The sequence below is a fragment of the Neofelis nebulosa genome, chromosome 3, assembly GCF_028018385.1.
Source record: "Neofelis nebulosa isolate mNeoNeb1 chromosome 3, mNeoNeb1.pri, whole genome shotgun sequence".
In the NCBI taxonomy this organism is placed as follows: domain Eukaryota; kingdom Metazoa; phylum Chordata; class Mammalia; order Carnivora; family Felidae; genus Neofelis; species Neofelis nebulosa.
Genome location: NC_080784.1, coordinates 54,136,215 through 54,152,880, shown reverse-complemented (window position 1 = coordinate 54,152,880; position 16,666 = coordinate 54,136,215). Strand labels below are relative to the sequence as shown.

General features: G+C 46.4%; 1 protein-coding gene across 4 annotated transcripts; it reads right to left on the bottom strand.

Moving 5' to 3' along the window:
- Positions 1–816: 816 nt before the first annotated feature.
- Positions 817–16,138, bottom strand: NEIL2 (nei like DNA glycosylase 2). Of its 4 annotated transcripts, XM_058720853.1 has the most exons (6): positions 15,765–15,958; positions 15,329–15,417; positions 13,920–14,059; positions 8,552–8,904; positions 3,793–3,989; positions 817–1,857 (listed from the first exon to the last, which is right to left on the bottom strand). In XM_058720853.1, exons 3-6 carry the CDS (start codon positions 14,055–14,057, stop codon positions 1,544–1,546), a joined length of 1,002 nt encoding a protein of 333 aa, XP_058576836.1. In that variant the 5' UTR covers positions 14,058–14,059; positions 15,329–15,417; positions 15,765–15,958; the 3' UTR covers positions 817–1,543. The 4 variants fall into 4 exon arrangements, with proteins under 4 accessions (XP_058576836.1, XP_058576834.1, XP_058576835.1 ...); XM_058720851.1 differs by lacking the exons at positions 15,329–15,417; positions 15,765–15,958 and adding an exon at positions 15,981–16,138; XM_058720852.1 differs by lacking the exon at positions 15,329–15,417.
- Positions 16,139–16,666: the final 528 nt, after the last annotated feature.

Sequence of the window (16,666 nt, the reverse complement as noted above, 5' to 3'; positions counted from 1 at the left end):
CTGGGAGCCTTTTATGAGCTCCACAAATCACCACGAGGGGAATAAGGCATTATCTGATGACAGAACCCTTCATTTGCGAGACATCAGGGGTGATGCTTCTTCCTAAGGTCATATTTTCAGAGGTGCTGCATCGAAGAAAACTTGGCTACTTTCAGGGACATACCCCTAATGATGTCAGTCATCACCTGGGTCAGTACGGGGGCACAGTTATAGAGGCCTGTACAGAAGGAACCACAAAGTTGTGAGTGACATGTGTGTGCCCTTGAACTCTGTTAACTGTGTGATCTTAAGCAACTTCCTCAGCCTCTAGTCTAGAGTTCTGTTTCCTCATCTATAAAACAAAGACTGTAACAGTGAGTACTTATCTCCACGAAAGGTTTTTTTGCAGATTATATGGCAATAACTGGGCTAATAGCTTTCCTCATAAAGTACTCAGTATATGTTAACTGTGCTATGGGTTACAGGTCTGCCATAAAGTGGCTTTCCCCAGTGTTAACAGCTCTTGATGACGTAAGAGATGAATGTAAAGGAAAGCCTTAAAATATTTACCATTTTCCCATTTTGCTCATGCAAATCACTGTCTTCTACAGGCCAGAGGTTGGTGCAATGGAAGTAAATCCATCTGTGCTCTGCCACGTTTCATGGCAATGCAGCACACCTACGGGCAGAAGAGCACGTGTGTATTCACCCCCTCCCTGCCCTGCTTCTTTTCAGTGGACCCGTCGGACCAACTCAGCCAGTCCTACACAGCCGCCTTCACGAGAGCTCAGGTATTTACAGCCTAAGAGCCCTGACTACCAAATAAAGGCAACAACGGAAAAGAACAAAGAGCTTTATTTTCACGTCACTGTCCTCGTTTCTTGGACATGTTGCTAACAGCCTGACAACATGTCTCTACGATCCTCGATTCCTGCACTGTTCAACATATCAACACCTTAAGGAGGAAATAAGCAGCTTTTCTCTTAAGCCCACTGGGCATGGCAGGAAGGTGGCCATTTCCCGGTCCCTCTCTTCCTCCCACCCTTCTCTTGGGGTCTCCATCCCACAGGAAAGGATCCAGGTGGGTCACTACCCTCATGTGCTACTGCAGCCTCATCCCTGGATCCCTCTAGGGGAACAAAGAGAGACAACTCCTTTTTCCAAATGGAAGGCCTGAAAACCAACCAAGCTTTCAAAAACAAAACCAAAGGCCTGCAAAGCAATGTGGAGGCATAGCTGCTCTCCATATGCTATCACTTTCAATCCCCCACTGGGAGGTTTCTCCCTTTACCGTTGTCATGAGTTTTCTCATCTTTCACAATGGCAGAATTAGATAAGAAGAATTAACCAAAACTAGAGAAAAGAAAAAAATCTAACCCTGTAGAAAGTGCCTTAGAACACCAGAGAGATGGACAGCAATGGTACTGACACCCGCCCCCCACCCCGACCCACGCTGCCCTCTACTTCCTGTGCCCAGTCCCAAATACTGACAGTGCCCGTTTTCCTGACACTCAGGAATCAGCCCCTGCAGGGCAAAGTGTTATGAAGAAGGGGCTAGAGAGCCTTAGGAGAGCCGGCCCTGCTCTTGCTCATCAGGTGGCAGCCTGGGCTGGCACTGCGGGCACCACCAGGTGAGCCTCTGGAAGCCGCCTGGAGGCCCAAATGCCTCTTTCATAACCTGGTGCCCGACGGGGCACTGCTCCTTCTGGTAGACTTGCGTGTGCTGCTGTTTGCCCTGGAACTTGCCCCGAAGCCAGTCGGCACTGAACTCCACCACGTGATCCACCAGGGCCTCCAGATGCGGAGGACTGAGGAGGGAACCAAGAGAAAGGGGATGGATCCCAGCTCTGTACAAGGCTTCGTTCTTAATGATGTTCCCTGGGAGGAGGCAGGGAGAGGGCAAGGGAAGGAAAAAGAACATATCCATGAGGAGCCCGGTCCACAAAGTTAGCAGAGCAAACTGAAGCTGGTCGGATGGCGGCAGGGGGCTCCTCCAGGAAATCTGGAGCAAGCTCTACCATGGACTGGAGGCTCTTGGGCAAGTCACATATCCTGAGTCAACTTCCTGTCTGCCAAGCGGGTTTGCTAATACTTACCTTTAAGGTTGCTGTGAAGACGGAATGAAGTAAACTTAGGCATGGTCCATGTTACAGCAAAGAGGTTACCAAAACAGGCTATGGAACCTGACCATCTGCCTTTGAACCCCTGCTCAACCAGATCTTAGCTATGTAACTCTGGCAAGTTCCTTAACTTCTGTAAGCTTCACTTTCCTCAGCTGTAAAATGGGGCTTGGTTACCTGCTTTTGTGAAGCAGTAAATGAGAATTCTCTCTTTCTCTCTCTCTCTCTCTCACACACACAAGCACAAATGCCGAGCACTGTGGCTGGTACACAGAAAATACTCAATAAATATTAGCTGTTATTATTTAAAATGTCAAGCATAATGCCTGAAGGAGAAAGTGTTTAAGAGATTATTATTTCATTATTTTTCTACTGCTGCCACATTCTCTGAAGTCAGCCTTGAGCCCTCCTTCCAGAATCGGTTAACTGATTCTCTTCAAAATGTTCCAGCAGCGCACTTTCTTTAATCTCTACTAGGCATTTGCCACAATCTATCTTAAGTTGTGGTGACCTGAGTCCATGCCTACCGGGCCATTAATAACCTCCTTAAGAGGGGAAGCTGAGCGTGCGGAAGGCAAGTGTTCAGCATGTGTGGACTGGATGGATGACCAATTCACTGGCAAACCGGTTTCACGGCTCAGCTGTACCATTTATCTGCAATGTGTCCTCTGCTTTAGTTGCTTCATCTGAATAAAGGGAAAAGTAATAAGTAACTATCCTACAGAGAAACAGTAAGAATGAAAGCACGTGCCTGGCATATTAGAGTCACTTGAAAAAATGTTGGCTGTTATTAATGTGGTTAGTAATAATGACTAGTTAGTAGAGCATTAGCTCCCGCTATAAATATCCCAAAGGCTACTTGTAAGGGTCTCTTTATTCCTCAGGGCTCAGGGACTCCCACAGTCTTACTGTGAAAATGCAAGGCCGCTGTCTGGTGAGCCCCTGGGGCTCCTCCCTGCTCATGAGGTGAGCTGTGGCTGTGGCAGGCAACACGAGGCCTCGGCTATGAGGTGATTTTGTCATCACCGGCTCACTCGATTGCCTCAGCAGCCAATCACAGGTGCACTTATTCTTCTGCTGAAGCAGGAAGAGCAGTAAGTTTTTCTAGTTCAGGCTGTTCTAGTTTTCACAGTGCTCAGCTCTCCCCGCCTCAAAACGCTCACAGTTTCATTGCTCATGACCCTTGCACAGAGAGAGGGAACCTGCTTCCTCGGTCATGTCTTTTAAGCTCCCAGAGGAGGCCTGAGGCTTGTGTGCTTTGGCCAGCAGGCAGCTCCACCTGCCCAAGAGAGGCCCCACCAGCGAACGCGGTGCTCTCCCTCAGCAAACTGTACAGCTCTCAGTTCCCAGCAGATACCGATCAGGTGATCGAGTACCTGCCGCGTGCCAGGCACCGCACCAGGCAGTGGAGCATTCAAGGAGGAAGAAGACAGAGCTCCTGCCCCTTAGGAAGTTACACTGGACTGTGGTCACCGGCAAACTCCAGCTTATAATATAATTAGGATACGAATTCTTCAGCTAGGAGAGAAGCTAGAAATTGCCTTATCTAACTCCCTCAGTTTAAAGATGAGGGAAGTGAAGCTGAAGAGATTAAATGACCGCCTCAAGACCAGCAGTACTGGCACGCTTCGGCGGGGGGGGGGGGGGGGGGGAGCAGGGGCGGGTGGTGTCCTCCCTCTTGCATCAGTCATACCTAAACCAGAGAAGTATCTTTGGTCCAGCAGTGTATAGCAGACAGGCTGCTCCTGACTCAGAGCTTCCAAGGCTCGTGCTCGATGGAACTTTTCGGACAAGATGTCAGAAGCAGGTATGACCACCGGGGAAGGGCTCCAAGCCATCTGACAATTATAAAATGCCAGGAAGCCGCCACCGCCAAAGTACAGGACCAACCTGGGAAGAAAGAAAAGATCGTAAGTCCATACAGTTCAGGGCACGCATACACACAGTTCCCACTCGAGAGTCAGGCCAGACGTCCATAGTGCTCCCACTCCACAGTCAAGATTAACCCATGGGGCACCTGGATGGCTCAGTCGGTTGAGTGAATGACTTCGGCTCACGTCATGATCTCGTGGTTTGTGGGTTTGAGCCCCACATCAGGCTCTGTGCTGACGGCTCAGAGCCTGGAGCCTGTTCCGGATTCTGTGTCTCCCTCTCTCTGCCCCTCCCCCACTCATGCTCTGTCTCTCTCTGTCTCAGAAATAAACATTAACCAAAAAAAAAAAAAAAAAAAAAAAAAGATTAACCCAGGGAAGCTAAGATCCCAAAAGAGAAAAGGGATGGCTCTGCCAGCATCAGAAAAATCTCAGGGCTAAATGCGGTGATTAAAAGAAGACATCTGTATTGCTTCATTTCTCTGATCATAGCAATACATGTTCACTGAAGACAATGTGGAACACACAGAAAAGTCTTAAAGCCCAGCAGGTGTGGCTACCTGCACAAAACACAGTTCGTTAAGAAGGACAGAAATGAATGCTAAAGAGGTACCACTCCCAGTCCAGGCAAGATTTACTGAGAAATCCATACCCACACGTACTCCCAGGGGCTTCCTGAATTCCAAGGACAGAGGAGAAACTTTAGGAACTCTGATAAAGAAACAATGGGTTACTTTGTGAGGGCAGATAATCAGACCGCAACCGGACTCCACATCTGAAAGGGAATATCCACATATCTGACGTAGCTGGCACCTTATGTGGAAGTAAAGGGACAACTTCAGAGGAAGAAGACTCAGAGACACATCTACCATAGCAACTGAGGTTAACTACTCAAGGAAGACTAACTGTCCAATGGGATGAGAGCAGCAGGGACCTCAAGCCAAGGGGAGATGAAAAGGGGGGTCATAAGGGTCAGCAGTGGGTTGTGTAATATTTATTGTGAGATCTAAGCGGACACTACAGTAGCACACCGGAGAATTGTAATGTGTTAGGAAGGCATTCTTGAATCAGAAGATACCCATGTTCATGTGTTTTTAATATTAATTTACCTACACATAATTAATACTATTATATAGTTAACAATCTGGAACTAAGGTTCTAAACGATCTCAGCAAATGCAGGGGATAGGGTGGATATGACAGAAAAGCAGCAGTGAAGTAGAAACATTTTAAAGGTCTCCTCTCAGAAGGATGAAGGAGAGTGAGCAAAAAACCAGTTTCAATAATAAGGGACAGGTGTCATTCACTTAATGTTATTAAAAACGCAGTCATTATTAGCTAAGAAAAAACACAGGCCTAATTTAAAGTCAAGATTATTAGCAATAGAAAGGAGATGAACAGAAGCACTTACAAATTAACAGGAGTTAAAAAGAGGAAAAAAAAAACTTGAAAAATCCAACAGAAGGAAAGAAACAAGATAAAATAAAATGGCAAATGGAAGAAATCCAAATACTGCGGCTACCCCATTCCAAAACACAGTTTCGGTTTGACTTTAAAGAGATACCAAAGCTGGGGCACCTGGGTGGCTCAGTCAGTTGAACATCGACTCTTGGTTTTGGTTCAGGTCATGATCTCATGGTTTGTGGGTTGGAGCCCCGTGTCGGGCTCTGGGCTGCTGGGGTGTGGAGCCTGCTTGGGATTCTCTCTCCTTCTCTCTCTGCCCCTCCCCTGCATGCTCTCTCTCTCTCAAAATAAATAAGTCAACTTAAAAAGAAATAGATACGAAAGCCAGATGTTCACTGTTTATAAGAAACATACCTAACATCAATGAAAAAGCATGCCTATAACTAAGTGGAAAAAGACCAAATGGGGGGCCAACCAGAGTAGCATTATTCACATCAGGAAAGGCAGAATTCAAGATTAAAGGCAAATAGAATGTATGTTATTATTTAATAATAAAGCTGCAAAGAACCTATGAGAGTCAGAGACTTTGATGCCTTGAACAACAGGGCAGCAAACACATAAACACACTAGAAAGACAAGGAGAAACTTTATAAAACCACAATCACCCTAGAGGATTTTAACACTCTTCTTCCCACATTTGGCATATTAAATTAAAAAAATAAGCAAGGATAGAGAAAATTTGAGTTTTCAAAGCAATAACCTGTTCTTAACAGTTTCATAATGTTTTACTTTGATCTTCATTTATGTACATAAAAATGTAAGCAAAGATCAATGATGTGTTTGGCTACAGATCTTAACAGATGCCTAAAGTAGAAAATTTACAGGCTGACTGTCCTGATCAGAATCCAGTAATAAAATGACAACAAAATGATGACCCCACTCAAACATTTGGAAAATGAGTAGACACTCTTCCCTTATAGAGTATATAAAACTAGTATTATTTATTTGAAAGACGAACAAAGTTGATAAAACTCTGGCAAGCCTAATTAAGAAAAAGAGTAGGGTGGGGGACAAAGGAAAATATAAAACATGAAGAATAAAAAAAACAGATATAACTTGGCAAGAGAAGATTTAAAGAAAAGACCCCTGGGGTGCTGGTGGCTCAGTCAGTTAAGCATCTGACTCTTGATTTTACCTCAGGTCATGGTCTCATGGTTTGTGGGATCGAGCCCCGTGTTCAGGCTCTGTGCTGACAGCATTGGAGCCTGCTTGGGATTCTCTCTCTCCCTCTCTCTGACCCTCCCCTGTGCACAATCTCAATCTATCTCTCAAAATAAATAAAAAAAAAAAAGACCCCGAATAGCCAAAGTAATGTTGAAAAAGAAAACCAAAGCTTGGAGGCATCACAATTCCGACTTCAAGCTGTATTACAAAAAGCTGTAATCATCAAGACTGTATGTACTGGCACAAAAGCAAATATGTTTATTAATGGAACAGAGAATCCAAAAATGGACCCACAAATGTATGGCCAACTCATCTTCAACAAAGCAGGAAAGAATATCCAATGGAAAAAAGACAGCCTCTTTAGCAAATGGTGTTGGGAAAACTGGGTAGCAACATGCAGAAGAATGAAACTGAACCACTTTCTTACACCATACACAAAAATAAACTCAAAATGGGTGAAAGACCTAAATGTGAGACAGGAAACCATCAAAATCCTAGAGGAGAACACAGGCAGCAACCTCTTTGACCTCAGCTGCAGCAACTTCTTACTTGACATGTCTCCAGAGGCAAGGGAAGCAAAAGCAAAAATGGAACTATTGGGACCTCAACAAAATAAAAAACTTCTGCACAGTGAAGGAAACCATCAGCAAAACTAAAAGGTAACCAGTGGAATGGGAGAAGATATTTGCAAATGACATATCAGATAAAGGGTTGTATCCAAATTCTATAAAGAATTTATCAAACTCAACACCCCCCCACACACACACAAAAATAATCCAGTGAAGAAATGGGCAGGAGTCATGAATAGACCCTTTTCCAAAGAAGACATCCAGATGGCAAACAGACACATGAAATCTTTTGTTGCGAATTTATTTAGTGGCATTATTTTCCCCGCCATTATCTGCGATTGTGCACATACTGTGTGGCTTAAAATATTGAGACTTGTATAAAGTAAGGGCATCATAATAAGAGTAAACTTAATCTTCACTATCTGTCTTCTGAGAGTGCACAGGGGCTTCAGCCTCAGCCTCAGGACTACCTGGTTGTCCCTTCCCACAGTGCTGAGATGTGCATTCTGATTTGTAAGTTTTCTTTTTTTCTTTTTTAAATTTCTTTGTTTTTAACGTGTATTTATTTTTGAGACAGAGAGAGACAGAGCATGAACGGGGGAGGGACAGAAAGAGAGGGAGACACAGAATCGGAAGCAGGCTCCAGGCTCTGAGCCATCAGCCCAGAGCCCGACGCGGGGCTTGAACTCACGGACCGTGAGATCGTCACCTGAGCTGAAGTCAGACGCTTAACCGACTGAGCCACCCAGGCACCCCTGATTTGTAAGTTTTCAAGGTCTCAGGACAAATTATCCATTAAACTCTGACCAACATATTTTACCCCCATGGAAAAAAATGTATACTATATACATGCTATATCTATAGATCATATCTACAGATCTATATATCTATAAGCTTTATATATACATATACACATATATATAAATATAAAAGAATCCAGCCAAGTGTGAGCACTTCTGCAAGGCCATGAGAATGTGCGTTCTCCGTGACCAGCAAAGACTCCTTTGGGAATCTGTACTAAGGAAATAATCCTGGAAATGGACAGAGACTTACACACCAAGGCATTGCTCTCACAGTGCACTAGTCAAGCCATAAAATGTCCTTCAGAGCCATCCACCTTCAGGAGCCACGCCTGTGGGGAAAGTTCTTCCTTTTTTCTAAGCTGCCCCAGTATGTTTCCTCCGCTCTCTGAGTACAGACCACAGACTGCTGTCTACTATGGGTAGACACAGAAGTGTCTTCTCTCTCCTAGGAAGCGTGCAGCTGGAGAGCAGGGAGGATGGCCATGTGAGTGAGCCCACAGAGCCTAGCCCCAAGCCTGCACGGGGGCGTTGTGTTAAACACTGCAGAGCCACAGCCCACAGCCCACTCAACCACTCCATTACCTTGGAATGGGGTCCCTCCAGTCACCCCTCTTGTTTGCTTTCTTCGCTCTGGAGAACTCATTCATCCAAATGCTGCCAAATAAACCAAAGCTGACCTGCAGCCACCTCTCAGCACCTTCTGCGGGAGTGTCTCCCCGCAAACACTCCAAACCGTTGTCTCCACTGGGAACAACACACTCCAGGGACTGAGAGGACCGGTTGATTTCCCGGCTGCTGGGCTTCAAGGCCTGCTTTTGGTCCTCAGCCTCTTCCTTCTTCTCTCCTTCCTGCAGAGGCTCCGGTAGTGAGTTGTTGCCAAGGGACCCAAGTTCTTCATCTGGATCAAATCTAAGGAATAATTTCTTTCCATGGACCTGAAAAAAATGAAAGTGATCTAAGCCTTTGCTATGGAGTTGTGTTCTCCCCACATTTGTACAGTCAAACTTAACCCACAGTGTGATGGTATCTGGAAGTGAGGCCTCTGGGAGATAATTAGGTCATGAGAGTGAAGTCTTCATGAATGGGATTAGTGCCCTTAAAAGAGACCCCAGAGAGCTCCCATACCCCTTCCACCAGGTGAGGACAGCAAGAAGGTGGCGGTCTATGAACCAGGAAGCAGGCCCTCGCCAGACACCCAAACCGCCAGGCTGTCTGATCTTGGATTTCCAGCCTCTGGAACTGTGAGAGATGAATTTCTGTGGTTGATAAGTCACCTCATCTGTGGTATTCTGCTAAAGTAGTCTGAATGGACTGGGACAGGCTTACAGCCCCAAAGAAGGGAAGACGAGAAAAGGGGTATGCAGGTATCTCTCTGAATGCAAATTTATCCCTTTTTGCCTCTTCCATGAAGTTCTCCCAAGTTGAATGTTTTGTACTCGCCTTTTGCTCTCCACTCAAGTGGTGTGGGCAGTTAGCACACAGTTTTCAAAGTGATTGAAAGCAGAAGACTTAGATTAGCAACGACACAGATCCATGCTATACAGCAGGACCACCCTAGAATTCCTGAGGGGAAATGCTTTCACAGATTGGCTAAGAAGTAAATGCAAACTGTCATTCTTGTATTTAATTAATACCTTTCTTTGTTAGAAATAACCAGCACACACACCACACAAATTGACAGCAGCTAAAGTATTGTGTACACTCTAAATATACAATGTATTTTACACATTGTAAAAATTGGTACTTCTCAGCTCACTGAAATTGGATTCAGAAGAAACCACAAGAGAACTCACAATAAAAAACTATAATCAATAAAAATTGAGTATCGATCAACAAAAACTGATCCATGAATCAAACCATAAAAGGTATGTAAAATGTAATAAGAATTCACCTCATCCCAATGAAAATGATTTCAGTAATAGAGGAGAAAGGGAAATGTATGTAAAAGAATGTTCCAGCTGCTTCGTATTCTATTTTCATATTGCTAGCCCTAGTATGTGATATGCATGTCCAGATTCCAGGATGAGCCAGATCTGCATGATTTGAAATTCAGGCAAAACCAAAACACCTGGCATCAATAACGGAATCGCCTATGTTGCTTTTTCAGCCACCCAAAGTACGTACTTAGAGATCACACAGTTCTGATGTCATCTCCAATTTGTCAGTGAGTATACACATTATAACTGTAGTTCTTCGAAATCCTCTCCCTAGAAGAGGGCATTACCTTTCTAAATAATTTCAGAATAACTCATCTGCAAGTCTGAGCATGGCAGTTTGCTGCCACATATTAGAAACAGCTTTAACTGAGCTACATAAAAAAGTGAGCAAGAATTAAGTGGGCAAAAACAGGCTTTGTTCCAGAAAACACCCTCTTGATGAAAATTCACCAATGTTGGTACAATGCTGTATCTGTGAAATGCCCCTGAGGATCAAAACATTCATCAGGTCAAAAAATGCCTAGGTCAAGACACTGTTGGCAATTTCTACTGTCCCTCTTTTAAATTCCTGTGAAATTGTTGTTACTTCAATTAACTGACCATTAATTGAACTTATACAATGTGCCAGGCAATGCGCTAGGCTCTGAGGGGCATACAGATGAGTAAGTCTCCACTCTTTCCCTCTGGAAACTCATTATTTCAAAAGGAAATTCTTGACACATGCTACAACATGGATGAACCTTGAAAACATTATGCTCAGTAAAAGCAGTCACAAAAGAATACATGTTGCATGATTCCAAATATGTGAAATGTTTAAAAAAAAAAAGGAAACAGAGAATAGATTAATGGTTGTTTAGGGCTAGGGGTGGAAAGTTGAGGTGAAATGGGGAGTGACTGCTAACAGGCACAGGGTTTCTTCCTGGGGAGATGATAATGTTCTCAAATCAATTGTGGTGATGGTTGTAAAACTATGTGAAGATACTAAACACTACCAAATTGCACATTTTAAATGGCTGAATTGTATGTTATGTCAATTATATCTCAGTAAGGCTGCTACAAATTTCTTTTTAATTAGAGGATTGGTTAAAAGTCTAAGTATGTAAGGGGGTTGGATTAGATCTCCCACTCCACCCAAAAAGGATGGAATAGAAACATTAACAGCCATGTAAGGACTCAATACTTATCCCCCATGCACTCTTTTCTCAGGCAGCTCCTGGAGTGTGTGCTTTGCAAAATGAGAGGGAAAAACAAAGAAGATATGGAACCTGGTGTAGGGAGACTGTTGACTGCCTCCCAAGTTCCCTCTCTCCTCTTCCCTACTGACAAACCTGCTGAATTATGGGAACCTCAATATTCTCAGCTAAAAATCTGTCTCCCAGACTCCCTTAGAGATGGGGCAGCCAGTGATACATATGCAGGAGTGGTCAAATGTGGTTTCCAGAAAAGCTCTTTAAATCAGGAGAACCATGGAGAGCCTGGGTGTCTCAGTCAGTTAAATGTCTGACTCTTGGTTTCAGCTCAGGTCATGACCTCACAGTTTGTGGGATGGAGCCCTGCATCAGGCACTGCACTGTTAGTGAGGGGGCCTGCTTGGGATTCTCTCTCTCCTCTCTCTGCCCCTCCCCCACTCTCTCTCTCAAAATAAATAAACTTAAAAAAAATAGTAAAATAAAACAGGTGAACAAGCAGCTTTCAGGTCCCTTCTGCCCTATTCCTCTTTCTTCCTGCCTAGAATGTAATGGCTGGAATTCCAGCAGCCATGTTATCATCATGAGGATGAGGGTCACACCCCAGGGAGGGGAAAGCAGAGAACCTGATGCCTAATGATCTTGTGTTGTTCCCATACCACTCTGGACTGCCTCCTCTAGACTTCCCATTATGTCAAGGAAGTGAAGGGGGAAGCGGGGGGTGGGGGGCGGCAGGGAGAAACCTCCAGACATGAATAAGCTGTTCTTCTGAATCTGTCATGAGTCATCAAACACAATTCCAGATATAGAAACTGGAGAACCAACAAGGAAAGACAGGGAAAGTGACATGCCAGAAAAACAGGTGGCACAGAGTGGGGCCAATCTTTTCCCTGCTTCATCAGCCCACTGTGCTCATTCCTGTCTGTAACTGCTTCAGAAACCTGAAATGCCCTTCTTTTCCTTTTGGTCCATCGAAATTCCTACATCCTTCAAGGTCCAACTCAAATCCCACCTCCTTCATGAAGTCTTTTACTCTAGGCCCCAAGGACTTCTTCTCTGTTGAGGCCCTCAAATGGGGCTTAATCATATGCTCCTCTCCTTCCTGTTCACTGTTACCTAACAGTTTCCTCTGTTGTCCATCCAGGTCTTACTTTCCAAATTCGACTCCTGGACCCTTAGGAGGGAGACGTGCAGAGAAGGAAGTGCAGTGATGAGAACTTACCACCCACATGCCAGGCTGTTCCCCAAGGCCATGTCCCGCAGGGTTCTCAGGCTTCCACAACACCCAATTTCTACCTTGGTTTTCTAGGAAACTGGCTCCCAGTTCCGTCTCGAGATTTCCTTTTCCACACATTCTTCAGTCCACTCAGCCATTCCATATATATTCTCGGAGAGCTAGTTCTGTGGCGGGCACAGGCTAAGTGCTAGTGATCCAGAGGTGAAAGGATATAATCCTGCCCCTGCAAACCTTGCAGTGTAGCATCTGGTCAAAGAGTCCAAAGGCTCCCGTGGGAGGAGCACAGACCTGGAAGTCAGGGGACCTGGCTTCCAGGTAGCTATGTCAACTTGAGTTGAGAGTTCTACCTCTCTGAGCCCCCATCTCCAAACATTGAAAATATACATGAAGCTCTAGAAGACCTCTTTCAGTTCTAACCAAGAATGGTTTTATAACCTGAGGGGGGTGTGTGAAGGGTAAGGTGGAAAAAAGAGAATTAGCATTTATGGAACACCTATCTGTGCCAGGCATAAAGTTGGTTTAATACAATTTTAACTGGTAAATTTTATCCCCATTTTACGATTGCAGAAACTAGAGCTAAGAGATTAAGCAATTTGCTTAGGAGCACACAGCTAAACACCAGAGCTAATTTATTTTTTCTATAGGTAATTACCATATATATGCCTCCTAAGAGCAGGCACTCAGCTTAGTGCTAGGCATACAATACTGATGAGGGCACAGGCCCTGAACTACTTATCTGTCGCCTCCATTCAACAAGTAAAACAAATTTAATTGGAGGACCCCCCCCCCCCCACCGCCTTTCAGGGTGGGGGGGCCTAGAAGCACAGAGAAGTCTCTCCCCAGCTTTAGAGCAGGCAGGCCAGGCTTCTCAGAGGATGTGATGGCAAGGCTGAATCCTGAAAATAAGGAATTACCATGGTCACATGGATAGGAATGGGGCAGATTTGGGGAAAAAAGGAAGACTTGCCCAAGCAGGGGAGCAGCATGTCAAAACCCTGAGCAAGAAGGATTGGTAGAGGAGCTCCAGATAGTTCAATATGATTGGAAGTGAGATTTAGGGCAGGGTAAGAAGCAGGCCTAGAGGAAGAGCCACAAGTCAGACCACAGGAGCCCTGGGACCCTCCTTGAGGCAATTCTGACTTATGCTCAGGGCAAGGATAAGCCAACCGGAATCTAGATCAGAAAGCCATGATCTTTCAGAGGAGAGGCTGCATGGGGTCTTAGCATGGCTGTCTTGGGCTCAAGGAAGCGACAGCATGGCAAGTCTGGAGACAAATTCTTTTTTTTTTTTTTTTTTTAATGTTTATTTATTTTCGACAGAGAGAGAGAGACAGAGCATGAGCAGGGGAGGGGCAGAGAGAGAGACGGAGAGAGAGAATGGGAAGCAGGCTCCAGGCTCCTAGCTGTCAGCGCCGAGCCTGACGTGGGGCTCGAACTCACAGACCGCGAGATCATAACCTGAGCCGAAGTCGGACACACAAACCAACTGAGCCACCCAGGCGCTCCTAGAGATAAATTCTATGGGAGTCACAGGACATGCTGATGGAGCCAGCCCATTTATGTGAGGTATCAAGCCCAAATCAACTCACCTGGTTGTCTAGGAGCCACAGGGACTGAAAGCTGGCAGGGTTTAGCTTCTTACTGCTGCCCCCTGTCTTGACCACCTGCTGCCCCACAAAGGGGGAGACCAAGTGGTGGAACTTCCTCACAGATGGTCCTTCTGGCATCCCTGCAGGCAGAAGTGGGGAAAAGAAGCTAGCTTTTCTCTAGCATTTTTTATGGGTGCCAAGTTCCAAGCAGCTGTGTTTTGCCATCAGCTTTAAGAGTATAGATGGCCAAAAAGAGAGTGTGGCTGAGAAGAGGGGTCAGATCAAAGAGAAGGACAAGCTGTGCCAGGGTGTGGGCCAGTTCCCCAGTAATGGCCCAGTTTCCTTCTCCAGCCCCTCTCACCTTTCTTCATGCAACAAACTTGTTACACACCAACAGCATGCTAGGCATCACCTCATGGGAGCCTCCACTTTGCTCCTGTGGCGGCTTGGATGGGAGCTGGCCCTAGGTAATTTGCCTGCACTGTGGGCCCCAGACTCCTCTCCACACTTTCCCTGTCCTCCCCCTTCAGTAAAACCAATTATTCCAACCCACTGCCGCTGATTTCTCTCCCCACTTTTAGGGGAGAAATGGTGATGGAAGAGAAGGCTGTAAGGGACACAGAGACACAGATGTGGATGTGGTCTTCCCAGGACCACCCCACTAGTAGGGGTTCTGTGTGTTTGTGATGACAAATACAGAGCTCAGAACCATGACAAGTGCAAACAGGGGGTCATGTTCGTTCCGAGCAGGGAGAGGCCACATCCAGCTTAACTACAGATAATTATTCCTGGTAACTGCAAACAGCTGGGGTTGTTTTAACTCTGATCCATGGTTATCTGTGACCCCCATCTCTCTCTGCCCCCAATCACCCAAGTTCACTCAGAGTTTACGTATAAGCATTCAGATGTTTGAGTCTGAGTGGCCTGTACCCAGGCTTCCTGCAGCTAGGAGTCTCTCCCCACCCCACCCCTCCCCTTAACCAGGGCACACTACTTAACCATCCATTTCCTCACCTGCACAAGACTCTGTAAGTTATGACAAAACCCCAAAGAACTACGTAGGTACCTGGCATGGTGGGAGCTATCATATTTCAGCAGTTCTAAAAAACATTTAAAGTTTTCCAAAATGGGGATGCCTCTTACTATATGCACACTTTCTCATAGTTTAATTAGCAGCACGTTCAATAATGTGTATTTTAAATTTGATGGTGCTTTAGATTCGCTAAAAATTAGTGCTATTTCCCTTAATCAGCCTTCAAGATACTGGAGAGGCTTTACTGACAAAAAGTTCTGGATTGCAAGGAGACCTGCCAGACTGGAGCGGACCTAAACCTCAACCAGCTCTCTGTACCCAGGCCATCTCCAACGGAGGAAGTTTCTGGAAAAGCGTCCATCTGAAATGCACTTACCCTTTTAAATTTCTTGACACAGGGGCGTATTTCTTTTAGGTATACTTATGGAGATGTAAAACTGGGCAGCAAGTTACCTCTGCCATAGCCTGAAGGGACCAGAAGGGGAAAGGACAAAGATTTGATGGGGACATCTTGCCTACTCTCAAGGCCCCTCCTTAGAGAGCCTAACCGCCGTTAGGCTGGTTAATGGCTTCGTAGCGGCCACGCCGAAATCGGCAGAGAGGGGCTTCAGGGCGTCCTCCCTTCTTGAGGTAAACCACTCACTCCCCGAGGGTGGCTCTAAAATGGCTACTTTTCCCTAAGTCTCCCAGGGTGAGGCAGGGAGATGGGCAGCCGCAGAGACAGGGCTGAAGAGCACGGGGGGGGGGGGGGGGGGGGGGAGGGGAACCTCCCAGGGGTAAATGCAGGGACTCACAGCGGTAAACAAACCAACCAAAAAATTGGGCCGCGGGTGCGGATTCCGGAAAGGATGCTTCTAAAACTGTCAGTCACTGCGTCGTCTCGCAGGTAGCTGGTGACTACCCCGCGCAGGCCGCGGGAAAACCGGGCACTCCGGCCGCAGGGGCTCCGCGCACCGCTGCGCAGGGGGCCTGCGCCGTCCCGGCCTGCTCCTCCCTCCCCGCAGGCGCGGGCGGCCGGCGGAACTCACCGGCTGCGGCCCGCACCCCTCAGCCCGCCCCAGGACCGCGGCGCCGCTTCCGAGCACAGGACAGAGAGGACGCGGAGGCAGGCGTGCGCCCAGCTCTACCAGCGGAACAGCCCCGGGAGAAGCAGGTCCAGATCCCGAGGCGGGGAGGGGCCGGGTAGCGCCAGGCTCCTCCCCCAGGGGGGCAGGGCTCCGGTGTTCGGCCGGGGCGTGGGGTGGAGCGGGACTCCGCCCCCGAGAGTGGGGGGGGGGGTGTGGAGAGCGCAGGGGGCGGGGCCCTGCTCTGGCTGGGGAGGGCGCGAGGCTCCTCCCCTGAGGGGGTGGCCGCGTGTTGGGCGTAAAGGGCGGGAGAAAGGGAGAGAAGCGCAGAGAGAGGCAGAGATCGAGCACCTGGTGGAGACCAGAAAACCGCGTTTGGGAACGTTTATTGTCTAATGGAGACAGGCAACTATAGTGAAAAGTTAAATTCCTGAATAGGAGAACTTTGGGTGGTTCGGGCAAAACCTTTTTTGAGTTGATTTCGCACGGCGTCCAAGCTTAGGTCATTTTGGAAAGGAAACAAGTTTCAAGAAAGTCTCATGAAATTTTTAAAGGGTGGGATCTTTCACTTTATATTATTTGAATATTATTATTTAATTTTTGCCCTAAGCAAATTTTGCTTTAAAATTAATATTTAAATTTTTATTTCA